Source organism: Miniopterus schreibersii, assembly GCF_964146895.1.
Source record: "Miniopterus schreibersii genome assembly, chromosome: 12".
NCBI lineage: Eukaryota > Metazoa > Chordata > Mammalia > Chiroptera > Miniopteridae > Miniopterus > Miniopterus schreibersii.
The window spans coordinates 9,086,007-9,110,724 of NC_138112.1; the positions used below are offsets into that span (position 1 = coordinate 9,086,007).

General features: G+C 41.3%; 1 protein-coding gene across 2 annotated transcripts in view; it reads left to right on the forward strand.

Moving 5' to 3' along the window:
• Positions 1–4,902: 4,902 nt before the first annotated feature.
• PPP2R1B (protein phosphatase 2 scaffold subunit Abeta) overlaps positions 4,903–24,718 on the forward strand; it is a 34,673-nt gene continuing 14,857 nt past the window's right edge. Inside the window, exons 1-12 of one of the 2 annotated variants that reach the window (XM_081155102.1) lie at positions 4,903–5,071; positions 5,903–5,993; positions 6,594–6,694; positions 9,670–9,902; positions 10,214–10,361; positions 14,977–15,132; positions 15,345–15,459; positions 15,876–15,946; positions 16,308–16,442; positions 17,217–17,390; positions 20,649–20,709; positions 24,420–24,574. In XM_081155102.1, coding sequence (XP_081011228.1) covers positions 4,958–5,071; positions 5,903–5,993; positions 6,594–6,694; positions 9,670–9,902; positions 10,214–10,361; positions 14,977–15,132; positions 15,345–15,459; positions 15,876–15,946; positions 16,308–16,442; positions 17,217–17,390; positions 20,649–20,709; positions 24,420–24,574 — 1,554 coding nt within the window. In that variant the 5' untranslated portion in view covers positions 4,903–4,957. The remainder of the gene's footprint in view (positions 5,072–5,902; positions 5,994–6,593; positions 6,695–9,669; positions 9,903–10,213; positions 10,362–14,976; positions 15,133–15,344; positions 15,460–15,875; positions 15,947–16,307; positions 16,443–17,216; positions 17,391–20,648; positions 20,710–24,419; positions 24,575–24,718) is intronic. The other variant, XM_081155103.1, reaches the window with a different exon arrangement.

Here is a 24,718-nt window from a genome sequence, read left to right on the forward strand (position 1 = left end):
TGGGGGCCTGCACACCTTGGGCGTAGGTCTCCAGGTGTTCTCTGTTTCTGTTTGGCTTAGGCACCAGGTTCAGGGAGCCCTTGGTAATCAGTAACATAACTTCTGCCATTTGCGTAGTGCTTTCCATTGCCAAAGAACATGACATTACGGATCTTACTCCTCACAACAACGCCGAGAGAGGTAAAGGAAGATTTGCCCGTTTCACCAATGAGAAGAACTTCTGGGAGGCCCGGAGTCAGGTCTTCTGGTTCTAAATCATGTAACCCTTTCATTTTTCACACTGGTCCTCCTTGTTGCCAAAGCTCAGTTGATTGGAATGTTTTCTTACCTGTTTCTACTTCCTCAGTAGATAATAACTATTAATGGCTAGGATTAGAGGGCTTACTCGTGTCAGGAACTATTCTAAGCATACATATGAATTATTTAAGCTTAGCAGCCACAGGAGGTAAGCTTCACAGCCCCACTGTACAGATGTAGAAACCAAGATTCAGAGAGCATAAGTTATGTGCCTGAAGTCATACAGCTAGTGACTGATAGAGCTGGGATGCCAGGCTAGGGCTTCTTGACCCCGGGGAACATTCCCTTAATCATTGTATACGCTGCCCTGATCAGACCTGACTGCCCGTCTCTTTGTTTTGCTCTTCCCAACGATTCAAGCAAAGTTCTCTGGAAATCCAGTACCTTTTCTATATTCAGAGAGAAACTAGCACGGAACCAGGGGAAGCAAGGAGTGAAAACAGCTGATTGTGAGTGCCACGGCTGCTTCCGGCGCATTGTGGGACCTGGGCAGCCTCTTTCTCTCTCAAAAGTACTTTCAGCCATAGCAATGGGATTAAAATTTGGCCACGAAGCAGAGAAGAGAAAGAATGTGAAATATCGAGGTAAAGTTGAGGGGGAAATATTTGAGTTCCACAGAATGAAGACATTCTTTGTATAAATAGAATTTTGAAATGTCATTAGTTCTCTGGTATCATTAATACTTTGTAATGAATTAAATTCAGACCCAGTAATCCATTTACCAGGGTCGTCTTGCTGAATGAAGATAGTTGGGAAATGCCTGCATGTGCCTTAGGTTTTCCATGCATGAGCTGGACTTTCCACCTCTCTCTTTTTCTTTCTTTTCCTCCCTTCTTTCCTCCCTTCCTCCCTTCCCTTCTTTCTTTTTGTTAATTCTCACCTGAGGATATATTTCCATTGATTTTTAGAGAGAGTGGAAGGGAGGGAGGGTGAGAGAGAGAGACAGAGAAACATCGGCGTGAGAGACACACATATATTGGTTTCCTCCTGCACAGGCCCCAACTGGGACCAAACCTGCAACCCAGATACATGCCCTTGACTGGGAATCAGAGACCCATGACCTTATGGTGTGAGGGCCGATGCTCTAACCACTGAGCCACATGGGCCAGGGCCATCCACCACTCTCTTGATGGCCTTTTCAATGGGACAGCCTTCCTGGGTCTGCCCTGAGAGCGCCACCGACGTCCAGGACTCTCATGCCCTGTGAGGGAGAGGCAAGCTTAATAAATGTGAGGCAAGAGGCAGGAGGGCCCAGCAATGAAGTCGTTCCGACTTGCTCAGGGTTGACCGTTTTCTGTTGCGGCACCGAGAGCTGTTACAAGCACGAGAGTTGGTGACTGTTGATCCCATCTGCTGCGCTTCTCCACATCTTGACGCTTCGTCTGACAGGAACTGGGCAAGTCTAACCCTGCCTTTCCTTGATTCACTGAATGAGTGAGCTGTATGTGGGTGTCAGAGCTCAGTGCTTCTGTGCTGAGACTATCATATTGTTTCCCCTTGGGTTGCCTTAAATCCTCAGCCTAATCTCAGCTGTTGCCTCTGGCACTCCCTGGTCATTAGTTTCTTGTGGTGTGTGTGGGATGCACAGAGGAGGCCACAGGGAGCAATAGAGAGAAGATAGGAGACAGCTCAGTGCCACTGTTCTATATATACTTGTAGCACTTGGCTGACTTCCAGGAAGCCAGCAAAAAAGGATCACTTTAATCTGGCAAAACCCACAGCCAATCGGGACAGAATTGCTTATTGATAAGCAGTTGTAGCTGTCATTGCTTTTTTCTGAAGAGACTTTTACGACTGTCCTTGAGCAGAAGATGCCTTTTTGTTGACATGGAGATTATTTTTCCAGATGAACTTTTAAAATCAATGACTTTTGAACATCAGTGCATACTAGATTCACCAGGGGTGCAGGGTGAAATGTACTACCCCATTCTCAGGGATTCCGATTCAGTAGGTCTGGGGTGGAGGCCAGGGATCTGCATTTTTAAACAAGCATCTTAGGCAATTCAGATAGTCAGTAGACCACACTCCCCAAAGACTGTCTTAGATTGTGTTCCAGTTTCCATTTGCTCAGCTTTTGAAATGGCCTCTTTCTGCTGCAGTCTATTTTAATCACTTTCTTTATTGAACGATTTATTAGCATCTCCGTGTTTACTACCTGTTTCATTGTCACATCATCACTGTAACCGGAGAGGAAACCAGAGGTGGTTAGCTCCATTTTATTGGGGGTGAGGGGGTGGGAGGTGAAATTGAGGCATAGAGAGAGGTAGGTCACAGTGAGTCAGACACAGTGGTGGGAATTGAAGTCCAGAATTGATGACTCTCAAACCAGGCAATTTTCTGGGGACTGTTTTCTCAGCTTGTGATTTCATATTTAATCATAGTTATTCCTTAGGTGTCTGATTAATTGTGCTTGGGTAAGCAAAGCATATTTGAGTTTTAAACAAAGTAGTTAAGCATCAGTGTGCTAATTTTTGCTCCGTATATCAAGGCTCACCAAAGCTTGAGCTAATATCTAGATGATGATATGTGTGGAACTGACTTAATGTGCTTCTCTCTGCCCTTGCTTCCTTTATCATTTCTGAAGATTTTTTACACAAAGTATAAGGTAACAAATTTCTCTTCCCCGTGCTAATAAGAACCCTCTCTGATCTCCTAACTGGTGAAGTACTAAATCTAACAATCTCTTAGCCCTCTGTTCTTCAAACTTGAGTAGTATTTGGATCCATTTCTAAAGATCAAAAAATATATATATTGAAAACTCTCAACTTATATTTTTATTACAATGTTACTTAAATTTACAAATATAAAGCAGAAATATAATGTTCTTTTATTTATAGTTCTTATACAACAAAAACACCAAAATAGATTTACAAATGAAGTACAAATGAAACCACAAAACTAAGACTATTTATATTGATATTACAGTAATTTAACAAATGACTTATTTTGAGAAATGAAGTATTTTGCTGAGACTAAGTCATCCCTTGTATTGTGACTATGGTATTGTCTTCAAAAGCTGAGCTGCTTTTGAGTTCAAAGTGCCACCAAGCAACCTATGACGCTCTGTTTTCTCACTACTTTTCTGCTAGCACTACTGTGACAGTTAAGTTCCATGGTGTCATTTGGCTTTCATTTTGCACACGAAAACACTATTTTCACTTTAAATCTACCTCTGTTCTCCTTATCCCAGAACAATAAAAGCAGCACTGAAACATACATGTAAATGTAGGTACTGAAATCGTGTGGCGACACCAGGTTATAAAGGGGTCACTCAAATAATGCAGAATATGCTTTGCAAATTTTAAAAATGTCGAAATGAAAACCCTGGAGAAAAACATCCACAGACTTAATTTGAGAAATACTGTTCAGGTCCATTGGTTCCCAAACTTTCACTACTATTACACTACCTATCGTGTTTATTTCCAGGAACCCCACATTTGAAAAAACACACAGTATCCTAAGTTGCATTTATTAATAATTTTACATTTTTATTAATCAAACACATAGAATTCCCACTTTAGAGCTTGTGATCACCATATGTAGTTATCACTCCACGTTGCTTATAGCACGAAACAAACAGAAAAGACCAGACGTGCTAGTAATCCTGTGCGGTCCTCACAAGGGTAAATAAAAGCTTTGTCAGGAAGACCCCCGCACCCTCGCCTGCCTTTGACTCCCGCAGGTCAGAAGGCCCGCGGAGCCTTTCTCCACCAGGGAGTAGCCGCTCCGCCCGATCTGGAAGGAGTCAGGCTTGTCCTACTTTTGCTCGATTGTTGTACTTCCAAGCATGTTAAAGACCTAAAAAATGGGAGGAAGAAAATACAACAGAAGGCACCATTCCAGTCCCAAACTGAAAAGAAACACAAAAACAAGAGAGCAGCATGTTTTTAACAGCTTGCATGCAGAAAGCGGAAAAAATACTGCCTGGGAGCTTGGACAGCACTGTTCTTTTTCTCTCCCCGCCCGCGTTAGTTGTCGTGCGGAGCAGGGAGCCAGACACGCAATCCTGGGAGGAAGAGGTGGAGGGGTCTGGGGACGCCTGAGGCTAGGGGGCGTGCGGGCTGCAGACCCAGTGGCGCGGGGCCAGCAAGAAGTCAGGGGAGGCGCCCAATCTTTTTCCTGCTGGCCTCGGGCATCTTCTTGGGCCCGCCTGAGTCCTAAGAGGTCACACAGCACAGGTCGCTCAGGTAGGTCCGGACCTCTTCAGACCACCAAGAGCGGGATGAATCCCTGCCTCTGTTTCTTTCGCCAGGGGAAAGGACGCGGGGGCTTCATTCGCCTTCCCAGCCCCCCTTTCTTCTGGAGTTCAGACCTACCGGTCCCGCACTGGGGGCCGGGCGGAGGCCTCCACGGACCCCGCAGAGCCTCGGCTCTCCCTCCTCCCGGGAGCCGCAGCGCCGGCCACAGCCCCGCCTGCCTGGGCGCGGGGCGGGGCCTGGGCGCGGGGCGGGGCCTGGGCGCGGGGCGGGGCCTGGGCGCGGGGCGGGGCCTGGGCGCGGGGCGGGGCCTGGGCGCGGGGCGGGGCCTGGGCGCGGGGCGGGGCCTGGGCGCGGGGCGGGGCCTGGGCGCGGGGCGGGGCCTGGGCGCGGGGCGGGGCCTGGGCGCGGGGCGGGGCCTGGGCGCGGGGCGGGCGGCCGTAAGCCGGCTGAGGAGAAAGAACATGGCGGGCGCGGCGGGGCCCGGGACCATCCCGGGGGCAGCGAGCGGAGATGGAGACGATTCGCTATACCCGATCGCGGTTTTAATCGACGAGCTCCGCAATGAGGACGTGCAGGTACTGGAGCCGGGCCGGGGAGAGGAGGCGGGCTCGGTCGGGCGCGCGGGTAGGGAAAGGGGAAGGCCGGCGGCGAAGTGGGGGTGGCCCGGGATTGAAAGAGCTGGACTCGAGCAGAAACTTGAGCGGGAGGAAGGGAAAGACCCGTGAGGGCTTCGACCCGATCCTCCCGGGACCTCGCCAGAGCCCCTCCTCCGGACCCCCTGAGGCTTGGGCCCGGCGTCCCACCCGGGCGGTTGTGGGAGAACCGGCTTCCCGTCTGGACGCCCCTTCCGGGCGGTGCGGTGGGGACGCCGCGTGCAGCCCCGGCCGGGGCTCCTTGTTGAGGAGCGAGCGGGAGGAGGGGGCGCAGGCGGCGGGGCGCTGGAGAGGCTGCGGGGAGGCCAGGGGCCTTTTGAAGTGCAGGTGAATGAATGCCTTCCTCTGGGCTGGGAAACTGGCCCGGCCTGTTGGGTAGACCGCGGGCGGGAAGGCTCATTAACCCGGCGGAGCCGGTGTGGCCGCCCTGGCGGAACCCTTCTTGGAAAAGCCAGGAGTTGTAGTCAACCGTTTCACCTGCTTCTCCGCTGCCAGAGTTCTCTTTTTAAAACTGCCTCACTTCCTGGGTATTACATTCTCTTTCATTCATTTCTCTGACGAGACCTTCAGAGTGTTCATTTGGCTATGAAGCCATATTACACTGCTCCTGAGTTTCCTCAGAATAAAGTCTAACTTGAAGGTTTTCCTCATTCAACGGGTATGTCACTGTGTCACCAGTTTGCAACTTTAGCCTTTGGTCTAAGTCACAACTCTTTCTTTAGTTTATTCTTCTTTCCACTTTCTTTTTTAAAGCTCCGTCTCAACAGCATTAAGAAGTTATCAACAATTGCTCTAGCACTTGGAGTAGAAAGGACACGAACTGAGCTGCTACCATTCCTTACGGGTATGTGAATCTTTGTTTAAAGAAAGGCATAGGCATTACCGTTTTCCAGTTGTTTTTTCAAAACTGGTTGTTTTAGCCCTGGCCCGTGTGGCTCAGTGGTTAGAGCTCTGGCCTGGGACCTGAAGGGTTTGATTCCGGCACCGGGGTATGTGCGAGAGAGACACAACCTGTGTGTCTCTCTCACAATGATGTTTCTCTTTCTCTGTCTCTCCCCCTCCCTTCCACTCTCTAAAAAAAAAAAAAAAAATCAATGGAAAAAATATCAAAAAACTTGTTTTAGAATTTGTTACCCACAGTATTGAGTACTAAATTGAGCCTGATGCTTTTGTGCAAAAGAAACGATAGAGCATATTGTAATGTGGCTAAACATTTTCAAACATTAACTATTTACCTAATAGAGTAATTGATATGGGATTATAAGTTTCTAATTCATTCTGTAAACCAGATCCAGGAAGACTCTTAATGGAAAAGGAAGAAAACACTGTTAGGATAGTGACAGGCCATCTAGTTACATACAGAGTCTATTCTTAGTTTTGTTTGAGTGTCCAGCTCTGGCCTTACTGCCTTTGTTGATGAGTACTGGGTGGTTGTTGTTTCCAGATACAATTTATGATGAAGATGAGGTACTGTTGGCTCTTGCTGAGCAGCTGGGAAATTTCACCGGCCTGGTGGGAGGTCCCGACTTTGCCCACTGTTTGCTGGTGAGTATATTCTGCCTACCCTCCTTTTAGAACTTTTGCAGTATAAATGGTTCATTGTTTGGTGATAGGCACACTGCAGCATTTTTTATGCAGATGTTTTTATGGATAGTCCCAGTGTTAGCTGTGGAGAGAACAGATAATGTAGGCCCTTTGGATTCAGTGAACCCATTCTTATTTTTTCTGACTGTGCATGTAGTTCCTCTTTTCTCGTCTGCCTCTGTAGAATTACTTGTTAGTTTAGACTTTGGGAGAAGACTTGATTTTTCTTTTTTTTTTTTTATGGTTCCTCCTCCTGCAACCCTGAAGTTGGAATCTTAATTCTCATCTAGCAATGTCGTGACTTTGGAAACGTTTATACACATACACATAGCTTTCTTTCTTTGCTTGTAAGCATAACTTTTACTTCTGACTTACTTTGTGGATTTGATGAGTTCAGTTTAGTTGACAGTTATTAAGAGCCCACTGTATCAGGCACTGAATCTGCAATGTTGACGTGAAAGATGACCAGTGTGAATGGAATGAGGTCTCTTGTCCTGATGTGTCAACAGATAATTACTGTACAGTGTTAATGGAAAAATAGACACCCATACAAGGTACCCAAGTAATAGAAGGAGAAAGGAATTAACCCAGAGTGACAAGGGAAAACTTCCTCTTAGGGTTGTCTGAACTAGGTTTGAAGGGTGACTAGGAATTTGACAGTTGGACAAGATAGGGATGTATGCTTAAAGGCCTAAATGCTGTCTGTATGAGACTGACTCTTATGATTTCTGTCTCTGCCTCAAACCTTTCCATGGACTTCCAGACATAGATATAGAAGTTTATTTATGTATTTGTCTCTATATCTGCCTATGATTTTTCTACTTAGATATCAGACAGGCATTTCAAATTTAACATACCTAAAACAGAACTCAGTTTTCTTCCCAAAATATGCCTTTCCTGTAGTTGTCCCATCTCAGTAAATGGCATCACCGTCTACCCAGTTGCACAAGCCAAAACCTAGAAGACATTTTTGACTCTGCTTTCCCTAATTTTCCAAATCTAATCCATTAGTAACTCTTGTAGATTCTATGTATATTCCAAATCAGTCCACTTATTTCCATCCCCACTTCCACCTAACTCGTCTTTCCTCTAATCTTTTCAGACCATATGATTTTCCCTCTAGGTTACTGCAGTAACTTCCTAAATAGTTGCCTTCTACTCTTGCCTCCCACCCACCCTTACAGTTTACTCTTCACCCTGCAGATGGTTCACTCCCTGCCGTGGCTGTTAGAAGACCCATATTCCTACTATAGCTTGTACCTTAGCTTACAAAGCCTTGACTTAAAACTGTTGCCCTAGGTATTCCCTCTAATAAAATGTTCTTTTGAACTTCCTGTGACTGGCTCCCTGTCATTCAGGTATTAGCTTCAATGTGTCTACTTAAAGAGGCCTTCCCTGACCACCCAACCTGAATTGCCTCCCAGTCGTGTCTTATCACATCATCCTATTCTCTCTCTTTTTTTGTAGAGTACTCATCACCTCTTTATTGATTTCAGAGAGAGGAAGGGAGAGGGGGAGAGAGAGATAGAAACCTCAATGATGAGAGAGTCATTGATTAGCTGCAGCCCACAACCCGGGCATGTGCCCTGACTGGGAATCGAACCCCGATCTCCTGGATCCTAGGTCGATGCTCAACCGCTGAGCCATGCCGGGCTGGGCTAATTATTTTCTTCCTGTTTCTTCTCTATACTCAGTGCTAGAGTATAACAATAATCCTTTTTTGAAAGAGTGTGGATACAGGTTGTGTTGCTGGAGTAGAAAATGTTTGGCTGGTGTAGGCAGGAGTGGTGGTCAGGGGGCAATAGGTAAAGGGTGTGAAGAAATAGGCAGAGTTCAAATCAAAAGACAACTCATATGTAGTTCTCAGGAACTCTGCCTTATCCTGCAGTAGTGGTAGAGATTATACAGTGATACTGCATGAGAGATGGTCAGAAGGCACGGGCAGATCATGAAAGGCCTTCACAATGCAAGTAAGAAAGTTATCTTTTCAAAGGGTTTTCGAAATACCTCTTACAAAAGTTGAGTACTTTCTACCTTTGTGTATCAAACAGTTTTTGAAATGGATTATTAAGTAGACTTGCTCCTTTACTTTGACTTAGTATAATTATTTTAGTCTTTTGGTCATTTGTAAGTGTGGGTTTTGTAGAAATGACCAGATTCAGCTCATGGCATATGCTGAATGTACCTGACCAAATATAAACCCAGAAAGGACGAGGTTCAGAGAACAAGCTGCTTTTGCTCTTCACTGGACTTTGTCACCTGTGGATCTTACAGCAGACCAACTCTTTTCTGTTTCTAAGCTGCAAGCAAGGATTACTACCATCTCTGTACTCTTTACTTGTTTGTTAGAAACTCCTGCTGGATGTCTGGCTCATGGAAAGATTCTGGATGTATTCTGAAAAAAGTGATTTTGTACTCAGCTTTTTGTAGGTTGGATAAGTTGTATGGAGCTAGTGGACACGGGTTGCTTTCATCTCCAGGAATGGTAGAATAATACTCCAAAGGCAGTGGGCTCAGTGGCCTGATGAGATGTCATCATGTTATTGTGGTGCCCAATGTTGGTCATGTTTTTGCACTACTTTCGAGTAAACATGCATGATCCTGTCTGAATTTGGCTACATATCTTTTAAACCTAGTGATTCAGCTCACAGTAATATTAATATTGTGTCAAGTCTCTTCCACTGTGTCATTTGTAGACACCATCTGGGAATTGCCATCTGGGACATGAGATCTTGGCTGTCCTACAGAAGTCATGTCTTCAGGTTGTACACACCATATGTTATCACTGTGTGAACTGAAAGTAACCATTTGGTGTGATGTAGCTAACATTCTGGTTACATGTACCACCTCCTTTCAGTCACTTTAAAAGGTGATAATCTGCATCTAACCTGATTGCGTAAGTTTTCTTTTCTGGTTTTCCTTTTTGGTCTATTCAGCCTCCTTTGGAAAGTCTGGCGACGGTGGAAGAGACTGTGGTTCGAGACAAGGCTGTGGAGTCCCTGAGGCAGATCTCCCAGGAGCATACTCCTGTTGCTCTGGAAGCTCATTTTGTACCTCTGGTGAAACGCCTAGCGAGTGGAGATTGGTTCACTTCTAGAACATCTGCATGTGGTTTGTTCAGCGTTTGCTATCCCAGGGCTTCCAGTGCTGTCAAAGCAGAAATAAGACAGTAAGATATGGTATTTTTTAGTTATTTGGGGTCATTGGGAACTCATAGCTGACAATTTACACAGTACCCTGTTACCAGTGAGTGGCTGATAATGAGATAGTAAGATTGATGACATCACTTTTTATTGTCCAGTTGAATATACGGTGTTTTATCTTTGTTTCTCCCATGAGCAGAAGCCTAATCATGATGTTTGTAAGAGAAAACCTCTAAAATGCCTGGCCATATTTGTGGTGTTTTTTGTTGTTGTAGGGGGAGCATGTTTAATCAATGGTATTTGACAGGAAGTACCTTCATTATTTTATTTGCTCCAGGCACTTCCGTTCCTTGTGCTCAGATGACACACCAATGGTACGACGTGCTGCTGCTTCCAAATTGGGCGAATTTGCGAAGGTTTTAGAATTAGACAGTGTGAAAAGTGAAATCGTTCCATTGTTTACTAATCTAGCTTCAGATGAACAGGTAAGTTAACTCTTAGTATTTACGGTATACATATATGCTCCTCTCTAATATTTAAAAAATTTCGTTGGGGAGTTTGGTTCTCATTTAGCATTCTTTTTGCAAACTTGATACTTAATTTTGGCCTCGCTAGAGTTTAATATGACCCATTTCAGTGTCTTTATATTTCTTTCTAAATCAGACTGTGATTTTCTCTTACATGGGCAGTTGTTGTAAAAGGGGAAGTCAGAGGAAATGGGATCCATAATTAGGAAGATCAAAGCTGCATTAAGGGGTAACATACCTTTGCTCATTGAAGGTTGGATTGTCATATGAGAGGGTAATGCTTCCTGGAATTTTTGACTTTAAGATAAACAAGCATAGTATGTATTAGGAAAGCTATTTGACCCTTTGCATCCTCTGTGTTGAGTGTATAGGATGATCTCGAATAATAGCTATTTTAAATCCAAGAATCTAGATCTCTTTAGTGTAGAAATAATAATAATAGCAAGCACCCAAATGAAGTACTTATCTTTCTTGGCCTGTTAAAGTGTTTTACATATATAAAGTAATTCAGTTCTCACAACAGCCTCGTGAGGCAGATAACTCATTTTACATTTTAGGAAACAGGCACAGAAAATTGAAGTAACTTGCTCAAGGTTGCCTAGTTAGTAGTGGTGGAGTTGGGATTGGAACCTATGCAGTTTGGCTCCAGAGTTCTCAGCCTTTGCAGTGAGGCTGTACTGCCTCTCTGTGTGGTGCCTCAGAGGATCAGACCCCAGAGTTTGTGGACTAGAGCTAGAGTCCTTTGGGGTTTTTAATTTGCCTAGTGTCTGCCCTAGAATCACATCATGTGTACAGGACCAAAACCACCAGGCACATGCTGATGAATCTCATTTTTAGATTCTAATTCTAAATATGGTAAACTTGACTTCCAAATAATTTTTAAAAAATATTTTTTTGTTGATTTTTAGAGAGAATGGAAGGGAGAGGGATAGAGAGATAGAAACATCAGTGAGAGACACATCATCGATCAGCTGCTTCCTGCACTCCCTGTACTGGGGATTGAGCCTGCATCTTGGGCATATGCCCTGACCAGGAACCCAACCAGCAACCTCTTGGTTCATAGGTCACTCAACCTCTGAGCTACAGTGGCTGAGCTAATTTTTTTAAATTATTAAAATAACATAGAAAATAGCACAAAGTAAACAACTTAATTATTATAAGGTAATGCCATCCTGTAGATGTCATCTATGAAACACAACAGAACTTTGACAGCCACTACCCCAGAATCCCTCCATAGCCTCCCTTCCAAACAACATCCCTTTCACTCCTCACTCATCACTCTCCACTCCCTAAGACTAACACTTTATCTTGACTTTTATGGTAACTACCCCCTTCTCTTTGTACTTTTATTACTCAAACATTATAGTTTAAAATATTACTGTACAACAAAACTATAATGTAAACTACCTTTTAATTTTTATTTTTCTAGTAGCCACATTTTAAAAAGTAAAGAACAGGTGAAAATAATTGTAATGATGTACCCCAAATAATTGTCATTATCACTTTTCAGGTATGGATAGTGATTACCACATTGGACAGCACAGATTTAGAACTCTCATTTGGGATTTTGTTGATTGTATTTCCTATAGTATAATTTAACATTTTCTTTGTCTTCTATATTTCTTGCAAAATGGTAGATAACTCTAGAATTGAGGGGTTGCAAACTTTTTCTATAAAGGACAAGATAGTAAATACAGGGGTGGGTGAAAATAGGTTTACAGTTGCAGTGTTACATTCTTTTGTGTCATTAAAGTTATTGTAATAATAACCGTGTGTTTTTCCATACGAACAACTGTAAGTCTACTTTTGCCCATGTTCACCCCTGTATATTAGGCTTTGTGGGCCAGCCTGTGTTGGTACTACTCCGCTGTGCTGTTGTAGGACAAAAACATACATCATAATATGTAAGCTAATGGACATGGCAGTGTTCCAGTACAACTTTATTTACAAAACCTAGCTGTGTCCTGGATTTGGCCAGTGCTTGTCCCACCTTTGATATATTTGGGGTAATAAGATCACTTCATAGTGGGGTGTATTTTTCATCAAGAGGCATGTAATGTCTAGTAGTATTAGCAGCAATTGATGCTTAAAAAATATTAAGTGCTTAGTTGTAAAAATGTGTATGTATATTCCTTCCGACCATTGATAGAATTGCTGGTTCCATTGTATTTATTCATTGAAAAAATATTTATGGAGTGTCTACTACATATCAGACACTGTTCTAGTGCTGGGATTCAGTGTTAAACAAGGCATACAAGGTCCCTGCTGTCATAGAGTTTACATTTTACTGAAGGAAAACAGGTGATAAACAGATAAATAAGCAAAATATCAGGGATAAATGCTATGATGAAAATTGAGTGGGGTGATATAATTGGGAGTGGCTATAGGACATTTCTCTGGACTCGCTAGTCAGAGAAGGACTGTGAAAAGACATAAACTGAGACAAGAAAGAAGAATGCCAGCCATGACCTTTCCCAGAGTGTCAGCTCCAGGAAAAGAATGCCAGAAAGAGAGGACACATGTGGCTAGTGGTCCTAAGGTTGGAACATAGTGGGTGAAAGGGACTCTGGTAAGAGATGAGGTTGGAGAAGCTAAGCAGGAGCCTGGTCATGGAGGTCCTTTGAGCCAGGGTATTTAGAGTTTGGGTTTTCTTTCCTAGGTGCAGTGAGAATACACCTAGATTTTAAGCAGGGGTATGACTTGATGTAATATTACATTTTTAAAAGATCATTCTGGCTTCTGGGTGGAAACTAAATTGTAAGGCGGGGAGTGAGAATAGAAACAGGAAGTCCAGTTAGGAGACTTGTCTATAATCCAGTCAAGACACGGCAGTGAACTAGGGAGGTACAGTGAAAATGGAGAGAATCTGGAGATAGGTTTGGAGGTAGAGTTAGTAGAACCATGATTGGGTTGGGTGAGGGGAGGAGGCATCAAGAAGATCTTGATTTTTGGCTTGAGCAACTGGTTGGGTGGGGGTGTCACTGCTGAGATGGAGAAAATTCTGGGAGGAGCAAGTATAGGGGAAAATCAGGAGTTCTGGAAAAGAGGCAATTGATTAAAAAGTATTTATTGGTATATTTTCCATAGATGATAGTAGTCCCTTGATTTAGCATCATTTTGGGAATCCAAAAATATCTGTAGCAACTACTAAGAACCTAGTTCTGCCTTTTTTAGCCTATTCATTTGGATAGAGGAGTGTTTTGGGCATATAGTAATTTATTGTTGATCTACAATTTAAAAAATTTATAATATTTGGAAAATTGAGTCACTATTATCTTTCATGTGTATGTATGTGCATATATGTACACATATATGTATGTTATATATATATAAAAAATATGTAGTTATATGTAAGATTCTGTCCTCGTTTCTCCTGAAAGCGCATGTTTATGTGTTTTCAGTTTTTACTTATATAGTTATTCCCAAATCTGTAGTGTCAATTCCTAATTTCTCATTGACTTGTCTAGTTATATATTTCCACTTGTTCAGGAGACATATAGGTATCACATTGACACTTGATAGTTTACATATGGAAAGCTGAGTTCATTAATCTCTTATTTTTCTAATTTTTTCCTGCTGCATTTTTCTAGGCTTGGCTACCTCAAAGTTATTTTGTCCTTGATCCTCAACACTTAAATACAACTTTTAAAAAATTGTCCTTTTGTTTTTTTATGTGTTTCTTTCCAAGTCGTCATCTTATGCCTCAATTCCTATTACTGCAACTTCAAACTGAGTACAGACTTCCCCTGCTATCTGAAAGTAGAGCATTCCTTTGAAACCTTTTGTAAGCTGAAATGGGGTAAAGCGAAGAAGCAGTGACCTTAGGGATACGTCTTGCTAACAGCTGCACAAAATAAAATGAGATAAAACCAGGTGCTCACAGACACAGTTTAAAGCTGTGGCATCTTGATGCTGTGATGCTGAGTGTAGTTCCTGGGAAGGAGCTTGGCAGGGCCACTTTGCTTGAGGTATATACCCTGCCTCTATAATGGCTCGTGCAAAACAAATGCTGAATGCTCTTCTCACTTTTCACCTTTTTTTGTAAAAGCAAAATCCTTTTCATATTTCTTTCAGGTAGTGAAACATGTATTAATCTAGGTCGTTTGTAAAAGCAAAGCTGCATAAATGAACTTTGAAAAGTGGAGGTACCTGTATTTTGAAAACAGCTTCCCAATGATTCCTTTGCCTTTATTCTCTTTCTTTGTCCTGACTTCTTATAAACTTGTACAAGCATAATTTTCATTTTTATCTTATTAGAGTGAGACTTTGGAGACATCATTAAAATGTTCTCTTTTTTTTACTTTACATTTCATTTTTCTTAATAAAAATTCTGTACTAGCCAGCATAATTATTTTGCTGTTTACTCATAGAATAAGTTCCTACCTTTATGGCTTTGTCATTCCATTCCAGGCAAAGGGAACAAATATTTCAAGACAGGTATGAGGCTGCATGTAGTGTAGTTGGTTTGTTTCTGATTTTTTTTTTAAAATGACACCCACAGCACCACCCAACACTGTATACTCTGTGGCTGTCAGGAAATATTGTCTAACAGAAAGAAATTTTGTTCCTTTAGGATTCAGTGCGCCTCCTTGCTGTGGAAGCTTGTGTCAGTATTGCCCAGTTACTGTCTCAGGATGACCTTGAGGTTTTGGTGATGCCAACACTTCGACAAGCTGCGGAAGATAAATCTTGGCGAGTTCGGTATATGGTAGCCGACAAATTTTCAGAGGTAAAATTATTGCACTGACATTTTTTTAAAGTACTAAATAAAAAATTCAAGAAACCCACAAGTTTTCTGTTGTACCAAAAGTTTCTGAATTAATTCTTATGAATCAGAAGTACTTGTGGCAAAAATGTATACCTGAAGGTTGTGCCATTTTGTTTTGTTCATGTTAATTATTTTGTTAGTATGCATTAAAACCTGTACATATTCTTTTATAGCTCCAGAAAGCTGTGGGCCCTAAAATCACCCAGAATGACCTCATCCCTGCCTTTCAGAACCTACTTAAAGACTGTGAAGCTGAAGTCCGAGCAGCTGCTGCCCACAAAGTGAAAGGTTAAGGAGTTCAATTTATGTTGCAGCATGGGTCATTTATTTTGGCACATTTTTTTATGTCAGTGAATTTTGAATGTTTTTTCTAGAATATGTTTTCAAATAAATAGAGATGATTTTATTGTATAGAATTGTTACATCATCATATAAAACTACTCCCATTATATTTAAAACCAAACAGCCATTTTACCTTGTTTATATTTTTTTGAAAAAAACTTTTCAGGTTGGACTAGTGTGACACACAGTGGCATCTAGGTTGAGGAAAAAGTGAATTTAGAATAAGAGCCATTTTTCTTTCTTGGAGATCATTTGCTTAAACATATGATTTGATTTAATTTGAAACTGTTGATAAAATGGTTAAATTTCTTCACTTTGCTCCTTGTAAATAAGCATTACTTTTTTCTGTTTATCTCTTTTAGATCTTTGTGAGAACTTGCCCATTGAAGGTAGAGAGACCATAATTATGAATCAAGTTCTGCCCTATATAAAGGTAAACCTAACTCTAGTGTACGTTTAGTTTTACTCTGCCCTATATGAAGGCAAACCTTACCTCTTTTTTTGTTTGTTTGTTTTACCTTAAAGCTCTTTAAACTCAAAAGAGCTCTAAGATAAAACAAAGGATGAATGGGATAGATGTGTTAATGTGCAACATTGTTATCACTTATTAGTGCATTATAATTGTAAAATGCTCTTTGGTGCATAGGTTTATGCTATCTGGCAGATGATCTAAGAAACATTATCAACTAATCAATATTGAAATAGTTCTGTGTTTTTAAATTCCTTGGGAAATGATACGGGAATTTCTGTTGTCTTGCAAAAAAGACAGGCTTTTAATTTTGATTTTATTTTAGGAATTAGTATCTGATACAAATCAACATGTCAAATCGGCTCTAGCTTCTGTGATTATGGGATTGTCTACTATTTTGGGCAAAGAGAACACCATTGAACATCTTCTGCCTCTTTTTTTAGCTCAGTTAAAGGATGAGGTGAGTCTGGCTATAAATTCTGTTGCTTGATAGTCAGTGATTTAGTTTGGTTTTGGTTTGGGGTTTCACTAAAATAGCACCCAAAACAGGGATGATGGGATTTTAAAAAGTAACTATTTTAAACCAGTGACAGTCCTTGCGTTTGCGTATGGGTTGCAAATTTCCCTGAAAATGGGCATCAGGAGCCATTGATAGAGACTTAAAAATTTGTCCCTATTCTCTTTGTCTGATTCCTACTGAGAGGCACTGCTTTCTTCTTTCAGACGTAATCGATCTTTGTTTAAAAAGTGTCTTTCATTTACAATTAAATATAGTATCAACATTATACTGATAGCTAACATTTATTGAGTAAAACTATATATGCCAGGCATGATCATAAATGCTTTGGCATGTATTACTACATGTAATCCTCACAGCAATCTTTTGTGGTAGGTCTTCTTATCCCCATTTCACAGATGAGGAAGCTGAGGCACAGAGAGAAAGTGACTCACCCAGATCTGGCAGATCTGGTATTTGAATGCATATAATTTGATTCAGAGGTTGTTCTCTTTAGCAGGCTATAGACTTTTTATTGAGAGTCTAGTTAAGAGCAGTTACACTTACATGATGAGTTATTTGTGGACTCAGTATTAAGTATTTCTTCCAAAACTATATATATTTTTTAAACTTTATTTTAAACTTCAGTTAGCAGTTGTTACCTCATCCTGACAATAGGAAAATATTGGATAGAGAACTTGATTCTTATATGTTCTTTTGGGGCTTGTGTACTTGCAGTGTCCTGAAGTTCGTTTGAATATCATCTCCAATTTGGACTGTGTAAATGAAGTGATTGGAATCCGCCAGCTCTCTCAGTCTCTCCTTCCTGCCATAGTGGAGCTGGCTGAAGATGCCAAGTGGAGGGTCCGGCTGGCCATCATCGAGTACATGCCACTGCTGGCAGGCCAGCTGGTGAGTATGTGTGCTTTGGGAACTGAAGGGTTGCACCAAATAGTAGTGCAGATTTACCATGGCAAGTAGGAGGCCCCAATAACTCATATGATTATGTTCATGTAGACACATCTAAGTATGGTGGGTCCTAGTTGCCTGTAGATGGCTTTTATTTTCATTAGTGTATTAACTTCTAACAAAAAGGAATTACAGAAACACACTTCCCTCACCACCATCTAAAGGAAAGCCGTAGAACACTACGATGTTGCTTGGTGTGTAGCGTGGATTTCACTGTTTGGCATCTCTATTGTGAGGGGAATATTTAACAGAAAAAGGGAATGTGGTTTAACGTAAGTCGGCTTTGGTTTCGCTCAGAACAGCTTCCCCGTTTGCCTGCATGCTGGCAGAATGTCCCAGTTACTGCTTTTCCTGCATTCTGGTGAAAGGGAGTGGAGGACTCAGACTAGAAAAGGAGTGTTGAAGTTGTTATGCTACTATTTTGGACAGAGTGCACATTATCAAATTATCTATTACTCTTTGAGTTTCATGATTATTTTCACTTTAACTCTTACCATGTTAATTAAAATTTCAATGCTGGGTTTTATGGCCACATCCTTTCCTTTTTCCATAGGTGCCCTAGACAGTTACAAGTTTGATATACCCTCACCCTGTTGGTGGCACTTTTTACAGTGTATTGTGACTGTTAAAAACTAGTTGGGGAGATAGACAAGTGATCTTTTTTAGGGTAAGAACTATGTTCAGTGTTTCATTTCAAGTGTCTACTATAGTTCCTGGCACTTAACATTTGTTGTGTTGGATAAATGAATACCTGGATATTTTTTGAAAAAGCTCATAATATCATGTCAGTTTATAGCTCACATTACTGCAGTTTGTTTCCCCTCTCTCACCCCTACCTCCATTCTTTTCAGATCATAGCATATGGGATTTATTTTTTACTTTCTTAGACCACTGAATTTGTATTGTTAATTTTGGTATATTTAGTTTATGAAATGCATCTTGTGTTTGTCTGTGGCATCATATGCTTTATAAAATTTGAAGTGTCCCGCTCTTCAAAAGGGGTGTTGGAAATATCAGTATGTAGCTAAAAGGGTCAGGCAAAATCATCTTGTCACCTTTTCCCCCTCTGTCACTCCCAAATGCTGAGGCTCATCTTCTGTTCTTCACTGGTGACTGTCATGGGTTACCTATCCAGAATGGAAAGCAGCAGTGGCTAGCTGGTTGACTAAAGGCTGAAACAACAGTCCAGAAGGGAGGGTGAATCTTAGTACTATTTTTTAAACCTCTGTTCCTCTTAGATCTGGGAGGTCAGCAAAGGTTAGTAGCTCTACGGAGGAGTATGGAAGCAAGTAGATGGTGACTTTTGCTGACTTATACCTGTCGGTCAGGGCTGACATGCATCAGTCATGAAATTTTGTTAATACAACTTTAACTTCTTGTTAGTATATATTTTATCTTTATTTTTTATCTGTAACGATTTTTATATCCGGTAGTCAATTTATAAAATTCTTTCAAGACTATGTATGGCCTGGTTTATGAATTATGCAGAATAAATGTAAAGTTAAACCACAAAAATCAAGAAATAAAAGTTAAGATTCAAGAGCCCTGGCCAGGTAGCTCAGTTGGTTGGAGCTTCGTCCTGATGTGCCAAGATTGTGGGTTTGATCTGGTCAGGGCACATGCAAAAGTCAACCAATGAATGCATAGATATGTGGAGCAGTAGATTGATGCCCTCCCCCTTCTCTCTCTCCCCCTCCCTCCCTCCCTCCCTCCTCCTCCTCCTCCTGTCCTCCCCTTTCCCCCTCTCCCCCTTCCTTTCTCTAAAATCATAATTATGTATAAGGAAAATACATAACCTGAAATGAAAAAGAAATCTTTGAGAGCTGACATGGTGATTTAAGTGTATGCTAAAACCTGTTCATGATCTATTATTATAAAGCCATTTCATGTTATTAAATCACTATTTTCAGAGCACTGAAACTTTATGGTACATCTCTTTATTTAAAATATATAATCACTGCCCGGCCGGGCGTGGCTCAGCAGTTAAGCGTCGACCTAGGATCCAGGCGATCAGGGTTCGATTCCCGGTCAGGGCACATGCCCAGGTTGCGGGCTGCAGCCGATCAATGACTCTGTCATCATTGACGTTTCTATCTCTCTCTCTCCCTCTCCTTTCTTCTCTCTGAAATCAATAAAGATATATTAAAAAAAAAGAAACACATCTTTAAAAAAAAAAAAATTATATATATATATATACATATAATATCACTGTCCAGGAACAACTTAGATCCAAAGAAACATGTAGATCCCAAAAGGGAGGCACTAGGAAGGCATATATCAGCATTCTCCCACATGGTGCAGAATTCCCACAGTGACAGGTCTGTGTAAATCAGCTCCAGGAGCATGTCCCCACTTGTGCTGGAGTTGCCACCTTTTGACAGGAAGAGCAAAACTGGGAGAGCCAGGATGGTTCCACCTCTGACTGCTGGGGCCACGTCACCTGCTGTGCTAATGCCTGCTTTACTCTCCCTCTGCTTCCTCCTATCACCTTAGAAATACTCTATTTAATTGGAAATATCTCTTATTTCTTGATATATCAGTTTCTTTATCCTTAATGATTTATTTTGATCTTAACCAAAAAGGGAAAAAATTTTCAGAATTATTAATATAATTGATTGATAGTTACAATATAGTCATGAGGATGTAAAGTACAGCGAAGGAAATATAGTCAGTAATGTAATAACTATGTATGGTCCCAGTTGGGTACTGGAAATATCAGGGGGATCACTTTGTAAAGTATATGATTGTCTAACCATTATACTGTACACCTGAAACTAATACAAAATAAATTGAATGTAAAGTGTAGTTGAAAAAATTTTTTTTAATAAAACAAGAAAAAGTGTATTATTCACAGATATTTTCCTGGATAATTCAGTTTTACAAATAATCTAGAATCCATGCTTGATTCTTTCTACTCATTTGCAGTACTGTATCGCTCCTGGCCACCCAATTCTCTCCCACTTTGCAAGACCTGGAGCATCTCACTTATGCTTTCTTTGTTTATGATTTCTGTCCAATAAAATAGATTTACAGTTTGTAAATCAAATCCCATGGTCTTTGTTTTCTGGCTGGTTCATGATTTCAGCTTATTTGGAAACAAAGTGTTTTTTAGCTTTCAGGTCACTTTGGTGTAATATAAATAGACCATCTTGATTTCTGAACTTTGGAGATGTGTATTAATGGAATCTTCTGTATCCATAGGGTGTGGAATTCTTTGATGAAAAGCTGAATGCTTTATGTATGGCCTGGCTTGTGGACCACGGTAAGTAGATAACTTAAAAACAGGTTGTTATGGAGTGCTCATGTTTTTGCATATATCCCATTTTATTTCTGTTTTCTAATTTTTTTTCTGTCTTAAACTTTATTTTTTCCATGAACAATCTCTCTGCCCTGTTTCTTATTCTTTTACATTATTTTCAGACTATCTCTTTCATACATGTACTCACTTCTTTCTTAAGGTCTTCTGCTTGACCATGCTGTCTGGGTTGGACAGGGATTGGAATCAGATGAAAGGCCTACGGGGAAGAAGTGGCTACTTGGCTTCTTTGAGTGACACAGAGAAGGAGATATACAGTGACACAGTGAAGGAGTCCATGAGTGGGAGATGTCAGCTGAGGGCCCAGATTTCTGGTTTTGGTGAAAGTGAAGCTTACTACCTGCACCCTTGGCTGCCGCTGCCACAATGCTGAGAGAGGGTGAGCTGTGAGCTCAGGGCAAGGGCAGATGGGACAGCATTTAGAAAATGGGTTTTTCAGTATTTTAATTTCTCTTTACATTTATAACATAATTCACACAGAATCCTCTTCTTTGAATGCCACAAACTGTTAAAAATGAAAATTGGTACTGCTGCTTATCAAATATACAAGACTATTGATGTTATATCTAAAACCATTTTATATGTTAGTTAGCAGTTGACTTTTTGACAAAGTCTCAGGTGCATGTGTCTACTCTTGTGTGCCAGGAAGTGGTGGGTGGAAAGGGTGCCCTTCGTATCAGCCAGGCCCCAGGTCCAGACCCTGGCATCTTCAATATGCGCTGAGACCTGTTCAAATGGAGGCCATGGATCATAATCCTGTGAGCTTCAGTTCCATATTTTGGTGGATACTGTAGGCATTCTGTGTTAGTTTCACAGCATCTTACGTATGTACTGAGTGTGTATCTGTTCTGCGGCTGCTTGTGCATGGATACTTGGGAGGAGTGGGAATATTCGTGTCTGTTTGGACATGTAGGTGGTATTGTTAAGGGTGTATTTGGATCATATGGGAGGTCGTATGGTTAAGAGTGAAGAGGAAGGGTATGAGTAAAATGTGCAGCCTCATAAAGGCTTATGTGTATAGATAATTTTAGTGTTTATAAACTAGATTGTGAGGACTGTTTCTTTTTTCTTCTTTAAAGTTAGCTTTTTTTTATGGTCTAATTTTTTTTCTGTTTAAGTGAAACTTAAGTATGGTGAATCACAGGAAAGAAATTCCTCTCTTCTTAGAAAAAAAGGTGTTTATGTTATATATGTAACGCATATTTAATGTTAGTGAGAACGACATGTTCCAGATCTATACTTTCTTTGAAAGCTGATCCTCTAGATTTATTTTGAGAAACTTTCAAAGTCCTAATGTTCCACAAAGAATTAAATTCCCGACACTCTTTCTATGTAGGATTGTTCTGTGTAAGTTAATTACTCCTCCTTTTTTGAAAAATTTTTTATAACGCATCATTTGTACACAGCATTGTGTATTCACCACCCCAAGTCAAACATCCATCACCATTTATCCGCCCTGTACCCTCCTCCCCCTCCCCCTTCCCCTGGCAATCACCACACTGTTGTCTGTGTCATGAATTTTTTTTTCTTATTTTTCACTCAATCCCCTCCCCTTAGCACCCCCTAGCTGTCAGCCTGCCTTCTGTATATGAGTCTGTCTCCCCTCCTCCTAGCACCCCCCCAGCTGTCAGCCTGCCCTCTGTATATGAGTCTGTCTCCCCTCCCCCTAGCACCCCTCCAAGCTGTCAGCCTGCCCTCTGTATATGAGTCTGTCTCTGTTTTGCTTGGTAGTTCATTTTGTTCATTAGATTCCACGTACTTTCTCTGACTGGCTTATTTCACTTAGCATAATGCTCTCTAGATCTATCCATGCTGTCACAAAGGGTAAGATTTCCTTTTTTTTAAAAAAGTATCTTTATTGATTTCAGAGAGAGGAAAGGGGAGGGAGAGAGGGATAGAAACATCAGTGATGAGTCATTGATCGAGCTCGCAACCCGGGCATGTGCCCTGACTGGGAATCGAACCCCGATTGCCTGGATCCCAGGTTGACACTCAACCGCTGAGCCACGCCTGGCCGGGCCGATTTCCTTTTTTTTTAAGGCCAGGTAGTATTCCATTGTGTAAATGTATCACAGCTGGGCTGCTTCCAGATCTTGGCTATTGTAAATAACGCTGCTATGAATATACGGGTGCATATATTCTTTCTGATTGGTGTTTCAAGTTTCTTCAGATAAATTCCCAGAAGTGGAATCGCTGGGTCATAAGGCAGTTCCATTTTTAATTAAAAAAAATATATATTTCTTTATTGATTTCAGAGAGAGGAAGGAAGAGTAGGAGAAATAAACATCAGTGATGAGAGAGTCATTGATCGGCTGCCTCCTGCACACCGCCTACTGGGGATCAAGCTCACGATCTCCTGGATCCTAGCAGCCACGCTGGCCGGGCCCATTTTTAATTTTTTTAGTAACTTCATATTGCTTTCCACAGGGGCTGCACCAATCTGGATTCCCACCAGTAGTGCACAAGAATTCCCTTTCTCCACACCCTCGCCAACATTTGTTTGTTGATTTATTGACGATAGCCATCCTGACAGGTGTGAGGTGCTCTCTCATTGTGGTGGGTTTTTTTTTAATCCTCACCTGAAGATATTTTTTCCATTGCTTTTCAGAGAGAGTGGAAGGGGGAGAGAGAGAGGGAGAAACATCCATCAGTTGCCTCCCATATGTTCCCTGACTGAGGACTGAACCCGCAATCTGGGTGTGTGCCCTGACCGGGAATCAAACCCACTACCTTTTGGTGCACAGGACGGCATTCAACCAACTGAGGCACCCGGCCAGGGCTTGTAGGTAATTATTAAATGTTAAGAAAGGTACATTTATTCACAGAAAACATTTAACATTTCATAGCATAAACATTTTTAAAGGAAAACAGGCAAGATAGTCTGAAGTTTTTATTTGCTATTGTGTAGATGACCACAGTGGCCTCTAAACTAACTCCTCACTGTCTTTCTCCCTCAGCTGTTCTTGCTGCTGCTGGAATAATCTTGCTAAAATACTACACTGGTCACTGGGTGACAACTTTGCTTTAACAACCCATCTTTTTTTCTCTTAATCTCTAAATGTAGCTTTCAAGATGTTCTGTGTTTTCCCAGATTTCAGTTCTTTCGTTTGTGCCCTGGGTAAATTTTTTTACCCTTTCCAGGAATTACTATCTTCTTCTCTCTAGTTAGACAAATCCTCTAATCTTTGAGGCCCAGTACAAGGCCTCTCTTTCCCAAAGCCATTTTGTTCTCTCAACTCCTACAGCCCTCAGTCTTTACCACACAATTTCATACTTTATTATAATCAGCCTTATACATGGACTTCTTGGGGTGTGTTAGCTTTCATTTCTCTGAGTATATGATCTTGAGGGAAAGTATGTGTATTTTTCCTGTAACACATAGCACATAGTAGGCAGTCATGTTTGTTAATTAATGATGCCTATAATGAGCTCCTTATCTTCTTTTTCCTTGGACATATTACACATTTTGAAACTTTAGTGAGACCAAGTCAGTGTATTATGAGTTGTAGCTGAGTACATTTGCCATAGCAGCATGGCTAACTTTGGAGTGTGTTTGCAGAATCTTGTTTTTGGTCCACCTTTGATGATGGTGTAAGTAAACTAGGTTGTGCTTATACTCTGAGCAGTGTGATAGTGTGTTCTTCCCTCTCCTGCAGTGTATGCCATTCGTGAAGCTGCTACCAACAACCTCATGAAACTAGTTCAGAAGTTTGGTACAGAGTGGGCCCAAAATACCATCGTTCCCAAAGTGTTAGTAATGGCAAACGATCCTAATTATTTGCATAGAATGACCACTTTATTCTGCATTAATGTAAGTATCACACAGCCATTATTGCTAAGCTCAGGTATTAAGCAGTTACTCAAGACTGTGTGTCTGAATTCTGAATATATTGTTTTTTATTTGGAATATATTGCTTATACTGATATATTTGGGTAGTTAAGAGATGAGAGAAAA